The following is a 13,255-nucleotide window of genomic DNA, read 5'->3' as shown; positions in this document are numbered from 1 at the left end:
TCAACTAGTTTGAAGCATTTATTCTATTGATTGATGACATTATACTGGTGAGCAAGGGTTTATTTAGTCTTCTAGGGAACATATAAGCCTACTGACAGAAGAGAAGATGCATGTATCTAATTATAGACAATTTGACTAACAAATAGTCTACCAAAATGTCAGAAATTATAAGCAGAAACATATCTAAATCAGGCAAAAAAATATCCTGTACCCCATGTCAGAAAATCGTTACACCTTCTGACTGTAGCCTACAGGCATTTTCCATATTAGCGGGTTATGGTCAGGTGCAGGCATCAGATTTTCACTTTATCACGTATAGTCAGGCGGTTGCGGATGGGTTATAAGCAATTAAACAAGCAAGCTGACCCGCGCACCACTAATGCATATTGTCATAAGAGATTTTAACATGATTAAATAACACCAGGATAATTATTTGTATACATGTCCATAGTTTATTTGTATGCTCAACTTTACAAAGGTTTACCACAGTAAATTATGACGTTTTTTTTTTTTTACAGTTAAGTCCAACATTTAATTTCCTTATGTAACAAATCAAGATGACTCCTGTGTGACTAACAACACAGCATAATGTAAGTCAAAAAGAAAAGTCATTGTCATTAGAAAACACAACATATTTTTCTGATTCACTCCACAGAAGGTAAGTTATTGTTTGAATGTATGCAGTTACATTCCTGTGGTTCATCATTAGGAAATAAGCCACATTATAATAATAATAGTAATAATAATTGATTCATTTTATATGGCACTTTTCATTATGCACAGAATCTCAAAGTTGCTCAATTTAAAAACAAAGTTGTTTGTGATCTGACAGATTCTTAAAACAACAGTGAATCAAGTCACAAAAATGTTCTAACCATTTTGGGTCAAATAAGTCTCCATAAATCTACATAACTGACAGAAGTTAACAAAAGGAAATCTTAAATTACACTACAGATGCAGTCACTCATACTTAATAACTGGAAAGTGAAATAAAACAGTTCATGCCATTCAGCTGAAATACAGTATACAGATGTAGGATCTTAATTTGAGCGTGTTTGCCGCAGCAGCAATAGGAAATGTAAATTATCATGTGGATTATAATTAATGGACATGGTTGAAGGGGTTGATACATTTTCGTAAGGGAAAACCAAGTCTGAAATGTAAAAGTGGAAATGACAAACTTTTAAAACCTCAAATATATTACACATTTTAAATGTTCCTGCATTACACGAAAGATCTCCTGCAAAAGGGTGGTCAAATTAAGATCCTACACCTGTATATTCATTCTCAGTTTAGAACATTTTAGATCAATTGTTTTGCATCACGGTCTTAGATTCTTCTGATGTTACAATGATGTGACTTAAACAATCATTTGGTGACATTAATTCAGTTTTGTCCCTGGGATCTAAGTTAACTCACTGTACACTTGTCATCTGTATGTTTTGTTTTCCAGTCCTCAAAGTCACGAGACATTTGATCATTGCCCAGTAACTTGTATATTTTCTCCATCAGCTCAATCACCTGCTGGTAGTCTGTCTTTGTGTTTTTGAACACATGTTTGTTCCCACAGCAACTTACTATTTCTTTCAGGTGAGTGTCAGCCTGATTGATGAACGTGTCAAGGCTCATATGTTTGAGGTCCTCTCCATTAGTAAAGAGGACACATGTTCTCTCTTTAAATCGTTCCATGTCAGAGAAGATACCTTTCAATTGTTTCAAGATCCCTCGTTCACCATCTGTGAATCGGCCAATCTGAATCACCAGTAAGTACACACTCAACCCTGTCTGACACCACTTTATGCAATCCGCAATGTGTTTGCTTGGTTGTTTAAGACAATCATCAAAGAAATCTGGGGTATCAATGACCCTAACCTCTGTCCCTCCCATCTTCATATTTTCTACATGACACTCTTTTGTAACTGTTACAGAGCTTGCACTTGATGGGAAAATGTTTTTCCTCAGGATTGTGTTTCCACTTCTGCTCTTTCCAGTTCCTGTCTGTCCCAGTAGCACAATGTTCAAAATGTTGCTGGGATCGCTTTCATAGTTTCTTTTACCTGGTGAAACAATAATAGCAGCAATCGAGTTAGACATGGTTTCATCCAGCTTCAATATACCTTGCTTCTCAATTAGTTTACTGATGCTCTTAAATTGATTTAGGTTCTATATTTAAAAAGTGAGAACAGGATATTACTTATAATTTATAGATTTTTTGTTAGCCCGAATGTGATTCAAATGGGTGCGAGGATAGTCAACTAAATTTTGTTATTTTTATACTGATGTCAAAAAATACAGCGGAATGTGCATGAGTTAAATTAGCCAAATGTTTAGAAATGTTAAAAAGCATATAGTGTATTTTGTATTGCATAGCGCAAGGAGTTCTACAGTTAAACTTGTGGCTTGATATAAAAACGCAATGCAGGCTAGTATAGCTTGTGGTAAAGATTTCACTTATTGAGTCAATTCTACCCTGGGGCTTACCAGTCTTTGAGTTTCCAGATCTGCTTGCCGGCCCATCGTGAGATCTGCCAGGATCACTGAACCTAAAGTATACAACCATGACAAATAATAGATTTTAGTACCTTTGACAATGTTAGAAAATAAAGAAAATGGAATTTGGTCAAATTAGAAAATAGAAAATAAAGAATGTATTGAATGCCACAAGGTCCGATCACTTCTGACACCAATGTAATGAAACAGGCAGGGAGCAGTTCGATATCCACGCTTCTAAACCCACGGTTGTTACAATATAATAGCTTTTAGTGATTTTGACAATATTAGAAAATAAATAATGTATTGAATGTCATTTGGTCTTACATCTCATCTTGTGGTTTTGATTGGTCCCCGAATCTTGTTCCTCTGAACTCTTTTCCAGGATGACCATCATAGTCAATAGACCTAAGTACACCATAACAAATATATAATAGCTTTTAGTGATTTTGACAATATTAGAGAATGTATTGAATGTCATTTGATTTTACCTCTCATCTTGTGGTTTTGATTGGTCTCTGAATCTTGTTCCTCTGAACTCTTTTCCAGGATGACCATCATAGTCAATAGACCTAAGTACACCATAACACATGTATAATCGCTTTTAGTGACTTTGACAATATTAGAAAAAAAAGAAAATGTAATTAATGTAATTTAGTCTTACATCTCATCTTGTGGTTTTGATTGGTCCCCGAATCTTGTTCCTCTGAACTCTTTTCCATGATGACCATCATAGTCAATAGACCTAAGTACACCGTAACAAATATATAATAGCTTTTAGTGATTTTGACAATATTAGAAAATAAATAATGTATTGAATGTCATTTGGTCTTACATCTCATCTTGTGGTTTTGATTGGTCCCTGAATCTTGTTCCTCTGAACTCTTTTCCATGATGACCATCATAGTCAATAGACCTAAGTACACCGTAACAAATATATAATAGCTTTTAGTGATTTTGACAATATTAGAAAATAAATAATGTATTGAATGTCATTTGGTCTTACATCTCATCTTGTGGTTTTGATTGGTCCCTGAATCTTGTTCCTCTGAACTCTTTTCCAGGATGACCATCATAGTCAATAGACCTAAGTACACCATAACAAATATATAATAGCTTTTAGTGATTTTGACAATATTAGAGAATGTATTGAATGTCATTTGATTTTACCTCTCATCTTGTGGTTTTGATTGGTCTCTGAATCTTGTTCCTCTGAACTCTTTTCCAGGATGACCATCATAGTCAATAGGCCTAAGTACACCATAACACATGTATAATCGCTTTTAGTGACTTTGACAATATTAGAAAAAAAAGAAAATGTAATTAATGTAATTTAGTCTTACATCCTTTGGGGCTTTCTCTTTTCCGACAGTGTTTCCTTTCTTTTAGTACAACACCTTCACTGTAGTTTTCGTATGTGTACTTGAAGAACTTACGGTCCATTGGTAACTTTTTGTGCAGATCATTATAATTGTTCAAGACTTCCAGGGATATTTTATGTTTTGATTGATATTACGTTCCAGTGCAAAGATCTCATCCCTGCATGGTAACATAACTATCATGTTTGCTGTAATATTTTCTCCAAAGGTATCTTGTAGGTGAACAACTTGCTGTTTAACCTCCTCTGGTGTATCATGCCTATCTTGAATCACAAGCAGGGATATATGAAGGCCGGGGTATGAAAGTGCCATACAGTCGATAATTTGCTGGTCTGAATTATTGCCTTCTCCAAACATGTCTGGGGTGTTGATTGCAGCATATAATTGATTCTCTCTCCGCTCACATAGTTCCGTATCATGGGTAAAACCATCTCTATCGGTTTTCTGTAGGATTAGATTTCCTATTGAACTCTTTGGAGCTCCTTTCTTTCCAAACAGAACGATGGTTAATTTTTCTCCAGAACCTAGTTAAAACAATAAGAACAGTCTTAGATCGTAATGTTATACCATTGCAAGGGACACACAATTGAGTCTAAAAATGTTACCAAACCTCAACTAACCGGTGCCTCTGCACATTGACTCTGTAGCGGTACCCCTGTATATAGTCTCACTATTGTTATTTTACTGCTGCTCTTTAACTACTTGTTACTTTTATTTCTTATTCTTATTAATATTGTTTAAACTGCATTGTTGGTTAAGGGCTTGTAAGTAAGCATTTCACTGTAAGGTCTACTACACAAATCAAATCAAATGTATTTATATAGCCCTTGTACATCAGCTGATATCTCAAAGTGCTGTACAGAAACCCAGCCTAAAACCCCAAACAGCAAGCAATGCAGGTGTTGAAGCACATCATTCCCACCTTCTGGGAGAATGTTTTAACTAGGTTCTGGAGAACCTTTTGTACACCTGTTGTATTCAGCGCATGTGACAAATAACATTTGATTTGATTTTGAACAGTATTCCAGAACATATTTAAACCATATTGAGCAACATTTTCTTTCTGCTACACACCAGTAAAATCCTGTTTTCATCATGTATTACTCCAGAAAAAAATGACTGTTTTCCAAAGACACTAAACTGTATCCAGCCTAAAAATAAAATGTGTAACACTGCACAAAACACAACCTGAAGTGATTCAGCAATTGTACAATTCTGGCCAATAAATAGGTGTTTTTATCAAAAGCGTTATAGGCATATGACTAAAACTGTAGATTTGTAACTTTGCAGGTTATTTTTTTTAACAGATGTGAGCTCAACTTTGCAGAGATATGTGCCTTTGGTGTACAGCGTTTAAATGAGAAAAATGTTGCCCATATGTCCACATTGTTTAACTCCTTGGAGCAGTGTCTACTTTTTATGTTATTTTGTCAATACGTTCTTCAAACTAAATTTTGTTAAATAAATCACATAGATCCTTAGAAGTATGAACACATTATGAGAGTAGAAATTATATATTTACTGGGTTGACATCTCTTTATGAAAAGTAAAATAGTGGCTTATGGCGGTTGATGATTTTAGAATGAGAAAAATTGCACTTACCTGTCATTTTCCTCTGCTCGTTTTGCAGCAATCGCCACTGGATTACGAAACCTGAAGAAAAAAGGAATAGGGAGGTTTTCAACACGTCTCTGCAAGTCTAAAAGGAATGTTTCGCATCCCATTTATATACTGAATTGAATAGAGGTATGGTCAATCGTGTGGGCGGTTTTAAGGGAGCTTGATAGATAAAACACAGACAAGTTGCACCTTTCCACTTCATCCAACTCTATTAAGACAAGATGGGTGGCGGCAGCTCTATACCAGAAGGTGAGAATGACTTTCTTTCACTTTTTTGCAATGAGGTGAAGTTAGCTTTATATTAGCCTAGGCAGGTGATCGTGCAGATCTAGCGACTATGCTCGATCTTCTAGGTTGATCCCCATTCCCGGTATTCAGTAATACACGTGTCCCCTGTGGACCGGCTCGTACATAAAGGATCCTCCATTCATGCTGAAAATGCATAATTTTCCTCCTTAACTATCTTTAATGGCGAGAAGGTGGGGGAAATGCCCACTTTCTTCATGAAACAACATTATCCACCACAATTTAGGATGTTTCACATAATGTTTCACAAATTGTCCGATAATTGTGTTTCATAAAAAAGTATTGCTATTGGTTCAGAGATCTCACCAGTCCAATCCATTGCATATGTAATTATTTTTTCTTAATTATTTTTTTTGGGGGGGGTTCTATTTTCAATTAATTTAATTTGAATTATAAATAGAAAATAGTTGCTTAAAACTTCAATAGCTTCCACCCCATATCACTTTCATGAATGCACCCAACTGCTATGGGTTCATGGACCTTGTCTATACAATCTATGGCAATTAGTTTTGTATTCTTTGACTTTGGCTTATTTCTATGAAGTTACATTTATGTTATATGCTTTACTTTATATGAAAAATACTTCTGTAACTTCAGGAGCATCCACGCCATATAACTTTTATTAACACAACCACCAATCCATAGGAATTACTTTAGTATTTTTTGACTTTGTCTATTTTGTTTATACATTTTCATTGAATTTACATGAGAAGTACTTTCTTAAAACTTCAATAGCTTCCACCCCATGTCACTTGCACAAATACAACCAACTGCTATTGGTTCAGGGACATGTCTGTACAATCTAAGGGAATTACTTTTGTAGTTTTTGACTTTAGCTATTTTTCTATGAAATGTATTGAATTATATGTCCCAAAAAATACTTCCTTTAATCTTCAATACCTTCCACCCCATATGACTTTCATGAATACAACCAACTGATATTGGATCAGGGGCCATGTATGTACAGAAATTACTTTAGTATTTTTGACTTTCGCGGTTTTCAATTAATTCAAATGGACTTTAAATAAAAGATACTTCCTTAAAACGTAAATTACTTCCACCAAATGACTTTTATGAAAGAAAAAAAGCTGTAAGTTGCAGTGGGATATCTTTGGATATCTAAAGAGGGTCATAGGTACTCCTGCCTTTTATCTCCGCTTCATTGAATTGAATGAGAGAGCTCCAGAGCCCCAGAGTTGGGGGGAGAGGGTCAAGGAGTCCTGTGGCCGCACAGGGAGGGGGCGACACACGTACAGTCGCCAGGGGACTCCATCAACCAACTCCCTGCCCCAGAGAAAGGGCCAGGGGGGGCTGGGATCCTGCTCTGCCCCCTGAAGGAGAGTGTCACTCACCCAGCCCCAGCACCATTCCTCAGCCAGCCCTCCACACACCAGAGGCCCAGTAGGCCAAAAAAATGGGTTCAGAACTGCCAATCTCTACAGAAAATGCCTGCTCTGCCCCTGTGAAGGACAGTGTCACTCACACAGCTACTCACATGGGCCTTCTCTCTGGTGATCTGGTGACCTCTCCCCCACAGACCTCCAGACCTCTAGACCTACACTCCCTGGCTGCACTGCCAGCCCTCTCCCTGGGCTATGAGAGTACAGCTTACTCTCACTCAGACCTCTATAGTCCCTCTGCCAGGAACCACGGGCACCTGGTGCTCTCTGCACGTTTGGAGAGCAACAGAGGAGAGGAGAGAAACACTTCAGCTATATTTCGTATCCAAAAAGAAAATACGACAACAAATTGAAAAAACAAGCGGTGCAACTTGTTCACTATTAAAAGCTGATTCAGAATATGTCGTTTATATAATTCTTGCACGTTCCATTGAAGAGGTATTGATGAGAAAAGATAGAAAATGTTATATAAAGCTAACTATACTGTAGCTTTTCAATTGTTTCTTTAGTTTCACACAGGAAACATTGTTGAGTGTATGAATCAAATTTCTTCCAGCACAAGAAGAAGAATGTTTAACAGGACATTTGTTTTTTTACTGAATAGGTCACTAAGCATGAATTCTTTCTTTTCAGGTCCTGACCTGAGAATTGTGATGATTGGGAAAACTGGAGTGGGGAAAAGTGCTGTTGGAAACACAATTTTGGGCAAAAACATATTCAAATCTCATCCCAGCGCTAACTCTGTGACTGGGACTTGTGAAAAGCATCAACTTCGAGAGAGTGAAAGGTGGATTCATGTGGTGGATACACCAGGGATATTAGATACAGGCAAAGAAGCTGCAGTTATCAAAAACGAGATAGTGAAGTGTATTCAGGTTTCAAGCCCTGGTCCTCATGTCTTCTTGCTGGTGATCCAGGTGGGCAGATTCACCAAAGAGGAGCAGAATTCGATTGAGGCCCTGGAGGAAATCTTTGGACCAGAGGCCTCCAAACACATGATTGTACTGTTTACTCGTGGGGATGAACTTCAGGGTCAAACAATACAAAAGTATGTAAGCAACGGTCATCCAAAGCTTCAAGAGGTGATTCAACGATGTGGCAACAGATTCCATGTTTTCAACAACAGAGATGGGAATAGAAGTCAAGTTGTTGAGCTGATCAAGAAGATTGATGACATGGTGGCAGGAAATGGAGGAAAGCACTTCACTGAGAAAATGTATCAGGAGGCAGAGAGAATGATTAACCAGCAAAATATGGGCAGGGAATTGGCAGAACTCCAAATATACGAATTCACATTCCTTGCTGAATTACTGCAGAGAGTCATTGAATTTAAAAAAATACTTGATTTAGAAGATGACTAATAAGTAAGCATAGCTGTGGCTATTTCCTCTCCACGAGGAACACAATCTGTGACTACTGCCACTTATGTGAATTATGATATCTTAACCATTTAGCTTATTGTCGTATAAAATAATATAGTACTTGAGTAGGACATCTCTCCTTCTCTAATCAACATTTTTCTTTATTATTTGAGATGAACATTAGTTAAAATGCTATATATTAAAATTCAGAATGTAGTGAATACAATATGAAGAGAAAGGTGAAAATGAACTGTTGTATGACATGCTGATTGAGCTCTAAGCTTACGGGAGCACTCAAATGAAGTCATGGTGGTATGAAATTCAAGCATAATCTAACTAAAAAAGATATGTATTTCTGTAAAGAGATTGTTTGTTTATTGTTTCACCTAATCAGATACACTGTCATGAACATGCCATATTGGTTAATAATAAGGCGTACAATGCTATACTGAACAAAAATATGAACGTAACATGCAACAATTTCAACGATTTTACTCAGTTACAGTTCATATAAGGAAATCAGTCAATTGAAATAAATTCATTAGGCCCTAATCTATGGATTTTACATAACTGGGCAGGGGCACAGCACTGCACTTACACAAATTACTGATGATTGGTTGAAAGAAATTGATAGTAAGAAGATTCTGGGAGCTGTACAGTTAGTTTTCAGAGCAGCCTTTGATATTATTGACCATAACCTGATGTTAAGAACTTATGTTTATGGCTATGCAACCTCTGCCATATCGTCAATTCAGAGCTATCTATCTAATAGAACTCAGACTCTTTAATGGAAGCCTCTCTAATGTCAAACATGCAGGATGTGGTGTACCGCAGGGCATCTGTCTAGGCCCTCTACTCTTTTCTGTTTTGACCAATGAACTGCCACTGGCATTAACACAACGCCTGTGTGTCCATGTATGCTAATGATTCAACCATATACGTGTCAGCAACCACAGCTAATGAAGTCACTGAAACCCTTAACAAGGAGTTGCAGTCAATTTTGGAATGGTTGGCCAGTAATAAACTGGTCTCTGAATCTAAGAGCATTATATTTGGTACAAATCCTTCCCTAAGTTTTAGACTTCACCTCAGCTGAATCTGGCAATGAATGGTGTGGCTGTTGAACAAGTTGAGGAGACTAAATTACTTATTGTTACCTTAGATGGTAAACTGTCATCGTTAAAACATATAGATTCATTGGTTGGGGAGAGGTCTGTCCATAGTAAAGATATTTTGTTTTGACACCACACTCCAAAAAGCAAGTACAGGATTTAGTTTAGTCTTATCTTGATTATTGTCCAGCCATGTGGTCAAGTGCTGCAAAGAAAGACCCAGTTAAGCTGCAGTTGTCCCAGAACAGAACATCTTGCTCTTCATTGTAATCTGAGGGATAATATAAATACTATGGATGCCAGTCTCTCTTGCTAAGAGTTGATGAGAGTGACTCCATCAAGAAACATTAATGGGTTGAAAATTCAAAATTGTTTGCATGGTCAACTTATACACAACTCTGACACACACACCCCCAGACATGCCACCAGGGGTGTTTTCACAGTCCCCAAATCCAGAACAAATTCAAGAAAGCGTAGAGTATTATATAGAACCATCATTACATGGAACTGCTTCCATCTCATATTTCTCAAATGAACAGCAAACCTGGTTTAAAGAAACGGATAAAGCAACATCTCACGCCACAATGCCTCTCCCCTATTTGACCTAGATATTTTGTGTGTATGTGTGATATGTAGGCCATGTGTGCTGTTTTTATATTTATGCAGTTCTGTCCTTGAGCTCTTCTTGTTTATTGATGTTCTGTATTATGTCATGTTTTGCGGACCCCAAGAAGAGTAGCTCCTGCTTTCGACAACAGCTAATGGGGATCCTAATAAAATACTAAATACCAATTAAACGGTGTAATAAGATAATGTATTCACAAAAAAATGGTTATGTTGATCTATTTTAAGAAAGTATTTACATTAATTGTGAGATGAACAGCCATTAATGTCTAAACCGCTGGCAACAAAAATGAGTACACCCTAGACAACCCTTTGGACATTTTCACTTAGGGGTGTACTCACTTTGTTGCCAGCTGTTACGACATTGGGTGTCTGTGTTTTGAGTTATTTTGAGGGGACAGCAAATTTACACTGTTATACAAGCTGTACACTCACTACTTTACATTGTAGCAAAGTGTCCTTTCTTCAGTGTTGTCACATGAAAAGACATACTCAAATATTTACAAAAATGTGAGGGGTGTACTCACTTTTGTGATATACTGTATACAGTGGGAGAACAAGTATTTGATGCACTGCCGATTTTGCAGGTTTTCCTACTTACAAAGCATGTAGAGGTCAGTACTTTTTCTCATAGGAGAGACGGAATCTATAAAGCAAAAATCCAGAAAATCACATTGTATGATTTTTAAGTAATTAATTTGCATTTTATTGCATGACATAAGTATTTGATCACCTACCAACCAGTAGCAGATCTAGTATACCTTCTATTGCAGGAGCAGGGCTGGTAAACCTTCTACAACAGGAGCCTTCTTAGTGCAACAGGAGCAGGGCTATTTCACCTTCTATAGTACACAACAGGAGCAGGGCTATTTTCACCTTCTATAGGGTTAGTAAACCTTCTACACCAGGAGCAGGGCTATTTCACCTTCTATAGGGTTAGTAAACCTTCTACACCAGGGCTTCTACTACTAGGAGCAGGGCTATTTCACCTTCTATAGGGTTAGTAAACCTTCTACAACAGGAGCAGGGCTACTACACCTTCTACTACAGGAGCAGGGCTATTTCACCTTCTATAGGGTTAGTAAACCTTCTACTACAGGAGCAGGGCTACTACACCTTCTACTACAGGAGCAGGGCTAGTTCACCATCTATAGGGTTAGTAAACCTTCTACTACAGGAGCAGGGCTATTTCACCTTCTATAGGGTTAGTAAACCTTCTACTACAGGAGCAGGGCTACTACACCTTCTACTACAGGAGCAGGGCTAGTTCATCTACAGGGATATCATTTGGACCTTTAAAGTTGAAGTGACACATCCATAACCTGAGCGGAAACCAGATATGAAAATGCAATAAAATGCTAATTAATTACTTAAAAATCCTACAATGTGATTTTCTGGATATTCTTTTTCTCATTTTGTCTGTCGTAGTTGAAGTGTACCTATGATGAAAATTAGAGGCCTCTCTCATCTTTTTAAGTGGGAGAACTTTTGCACAATGGTGGCTGACTAAATACTTTTTTGCCCCACTGTATTCCAGTCTGTGCTCGATAAACAGTCCTGTGGCATAGCATTTGCGTCGTCTGACCACTTCCGTATTGAGCGGGTCACTGGTACTTCCTTTAGTTTTTGCTTGTAAGCAGGAATCAGGAGGATATAATTATGGTCAGATTTACCAAATGGAGGGCAAGGAGAGCTTTTCACATGTGTCTTCGTGTGGAGTAAAGGTAGTCTACAGTTTTTTTCTCTGGTTGCACATGTGACGACGTGCTGGTAGATATTAAGTCAAATGTATTTAAGTTTTCTTGTATTAAAGTCCCGGCCACTAGGAGCGCGCCTCTGGATGAGCATTTTCTTGTTTGCTTATGACCATATACAGCTGATTGAGTGCGGTCTTAGTGTCAGCATCGTATTGTGAAGGTAAATAGGCAGCTACGAAAAATATAGATGAACACTCTCTTGGTAAATAGTGTGGTATACAGCTTATCATGAGGTACTCTATCTCAAGCTAGCAAAACCTTTAGACTTCTATGATATTAGATTTTGCGCACCAGCGGTTATTGACAAATAGACACAGACCACCACCCCTCGTCTTACCCGAGGTAGCTGTTCTGTCTTGCCAATGCACAGAAAACCTAGCCAACTGTATATTTTCCATGTTGTCGTTCAGTCACGAAACACAAGATATTACAGTTTTGAATGTCCGATTGGTAGGATAGTCTCAAAGGGAGCTAATCCAGTTCTCCAGTGATTGCACGTTGGCCAATAGGACGGATGGTAGAGACCGTAAAGCGGCAGCCATCTCCTCCCGAGTCAAGGTTAGAAAACTAGCTAGCGCGCTGTAGAATGTGCTATGGTTACTAGTTAGCTAGCTAGCCTGGTTAGTAGGCCTAACAAAACGGCAACTAACGTTTGCTACCAAGCTAGCTACAGTTAGCCTTAGCCATATATAGCTCTTCAGTTAGCTAGCTAGCCAACACTTGGCTAGGTAGCTGAAAAATGCTAGCCAGATGCTAGCTAGCAGGGTTAATGTATACCCACCAAAAAAAAATAAAACAACAGCATGGAATATATACTTTTTCTCTCCTTCACGTTTTTGTCTCGTCTACAACACTTTTTTTTGCACACTGATCTACAGATCCCATTCTTTTTCAAAGGGACACTTTCAAGGTCATAGTTATTTGAGTGTATTGCGCAGATGGGCAGACATTAAGCCTTCTTCCCTTTCTTTGAGGTTTTATTGGCGGACAACATCCCGAATGGTGTACCGCCAATGGTATATCGCCCAACCTTCTGGGTGGGGTGAAAACTGAGAAACTTTAACAACATAAAATAAAATACAAATAGTATTAACGGCGTTCGTCTGTTGAAGGAAGAGAGTCGGACCGAAATGCAGCGTGTTGGTTACTCATGACTTTAATGAAGTAATCGCGGTACATGAAAATACAAAAACAACAAAACGGGCA

The 13,255-nt window shown here is 37.8% G+C and overlaps 2 protein-coding genes across 6 annotated transcripts; one reads left to right on the top strand and one right to left on the bottom strand.

The window, feature by feature from the left end:
• Window positions 1-501: 501 nt before the first annotated feature.
• LOC127905997 (uncharacterized) lies at window positions 502-5,576 on the bottom strand. Of its 5 annotated transcripts, none has more exons than XM_052508961.1 (9): window positions 5,472-5,576; window positions 3,834-4,393; window positions 3,661-3,741; window positions 3,497-3,577; window positions 3,326-3,406; window positions 3,155-3,235; window positions 2,818-2,898; window positions 2,482-2,543; window positions 502-2,057 (listed from the first exon to the last, which is right to left on the bottom strand). In XM_052508961.1, exons 2-9 carry the CDS (start codon window positions 3,931-3,933, stop codon window positions 2,019-2,021), a joined length of 606 nt encoding a protein of 201 aa, XP_052364921.1. In that variant the 5' UTR covers window positions 3,934-4,393; window positions 5,472-5,576; the 3' UTR covers window positions 502-2,018. The 5 variants fall into 5 exon arrangements, with proteins under 5 accessions (XP_052364921.1, XP_052364920.1, XP_052364918.1 ...); XM_052508960.1 differs by lacking the exon at window positions 3,155-3,235 and adding an exon at window positions 2,982-3,062; XM_052508958.1 differs by lacking the exon at window positions 5,472-5,576 and adding an exon at window positions 2,982-3,062 and having other exon boundaries at window positions 3,834-3,954.
• Window positions 5,577-5,598: 22 nt separating this feature from the next.
• On the top strand, window positions 5,599-9,456 carry LOC118378124 (GTPase IMAP family member 7-like). Its single transcript, XM_035765063.2, has 2 exons — window positions 5,599-5,738; window positions 7,829-9,456. Exons 1-2 carry the CDS (start codon window positions 5,711-5,713, stop codon window positions 8,554-8,556), a joined length of 756 nt encoding a protein of 251 aa, XP_035620956.1. The 5' UTR covers window positions 5,599-5,710; the 3' UTR covers window positions 8,557-9,456.
• Window positions 9,457-13,255: the final 3,799 nt, after the last annotated feature.

The sequence above is a fragment of the Oncorhynchus keta genome, unplaced genomic scaffold, assembly GCF_023373465.1.
Source record: "Oncorhynchus keta strain PuntledgeMale-10-30-2019 unplaced genomic scaffold, Oket_V2 Un_contig_3970_pilon_pilon, whole genome shotgun sequence".
Taxonomy (NCBI): Eukaryota; Metazoa; Chordata; class Actinopteri; order Salmoniformes; family Salmonidae; genus Oncorhynchus; species Oncorhynchus keta.
This window is presented reverse-complemented; position numbering and strand designations above follow the sequence as displayed.

Excerpts from the sequence above, each read along its gene's own strand:
- LOC127905997 (XM_052508958.1), bottom strand. The coding sequence starts at position 3,933 with ATGGACCGTAAGTTCTTCAAGTACACATACGAAAACTACAGTGAAGGT. Across the intron at positions 2,899-2,981 it reads TCAAAACCACAAGATGAGAG|GTCTATTGACTATGATGGTC; the intron begins GTAAAATCAAAT and ends TGGTGTACTTAG. Across the intron at positions 2,058-2,481 it reads ATCTGGAAACTCAAAGACTG|GTAAAAGAAACTATGAAAGC; the intron begins GTAAGCCCCAGG and ends TTGTTTCACCAG.
- LOC118378124 (XM_035765063.2), top strand. The coding sequence starts at position 5,711 with ATGGGTGGCGGCAGCTCTATACCAGAAG. Across the intron at positions 5,739-7,828 it reads CGGCAGCTCTATACCAGAAG|GTCCTGACCTGAGAATTGTG; the intron begins GTGAGAATGACT and ends CTTTCTTTTCAG.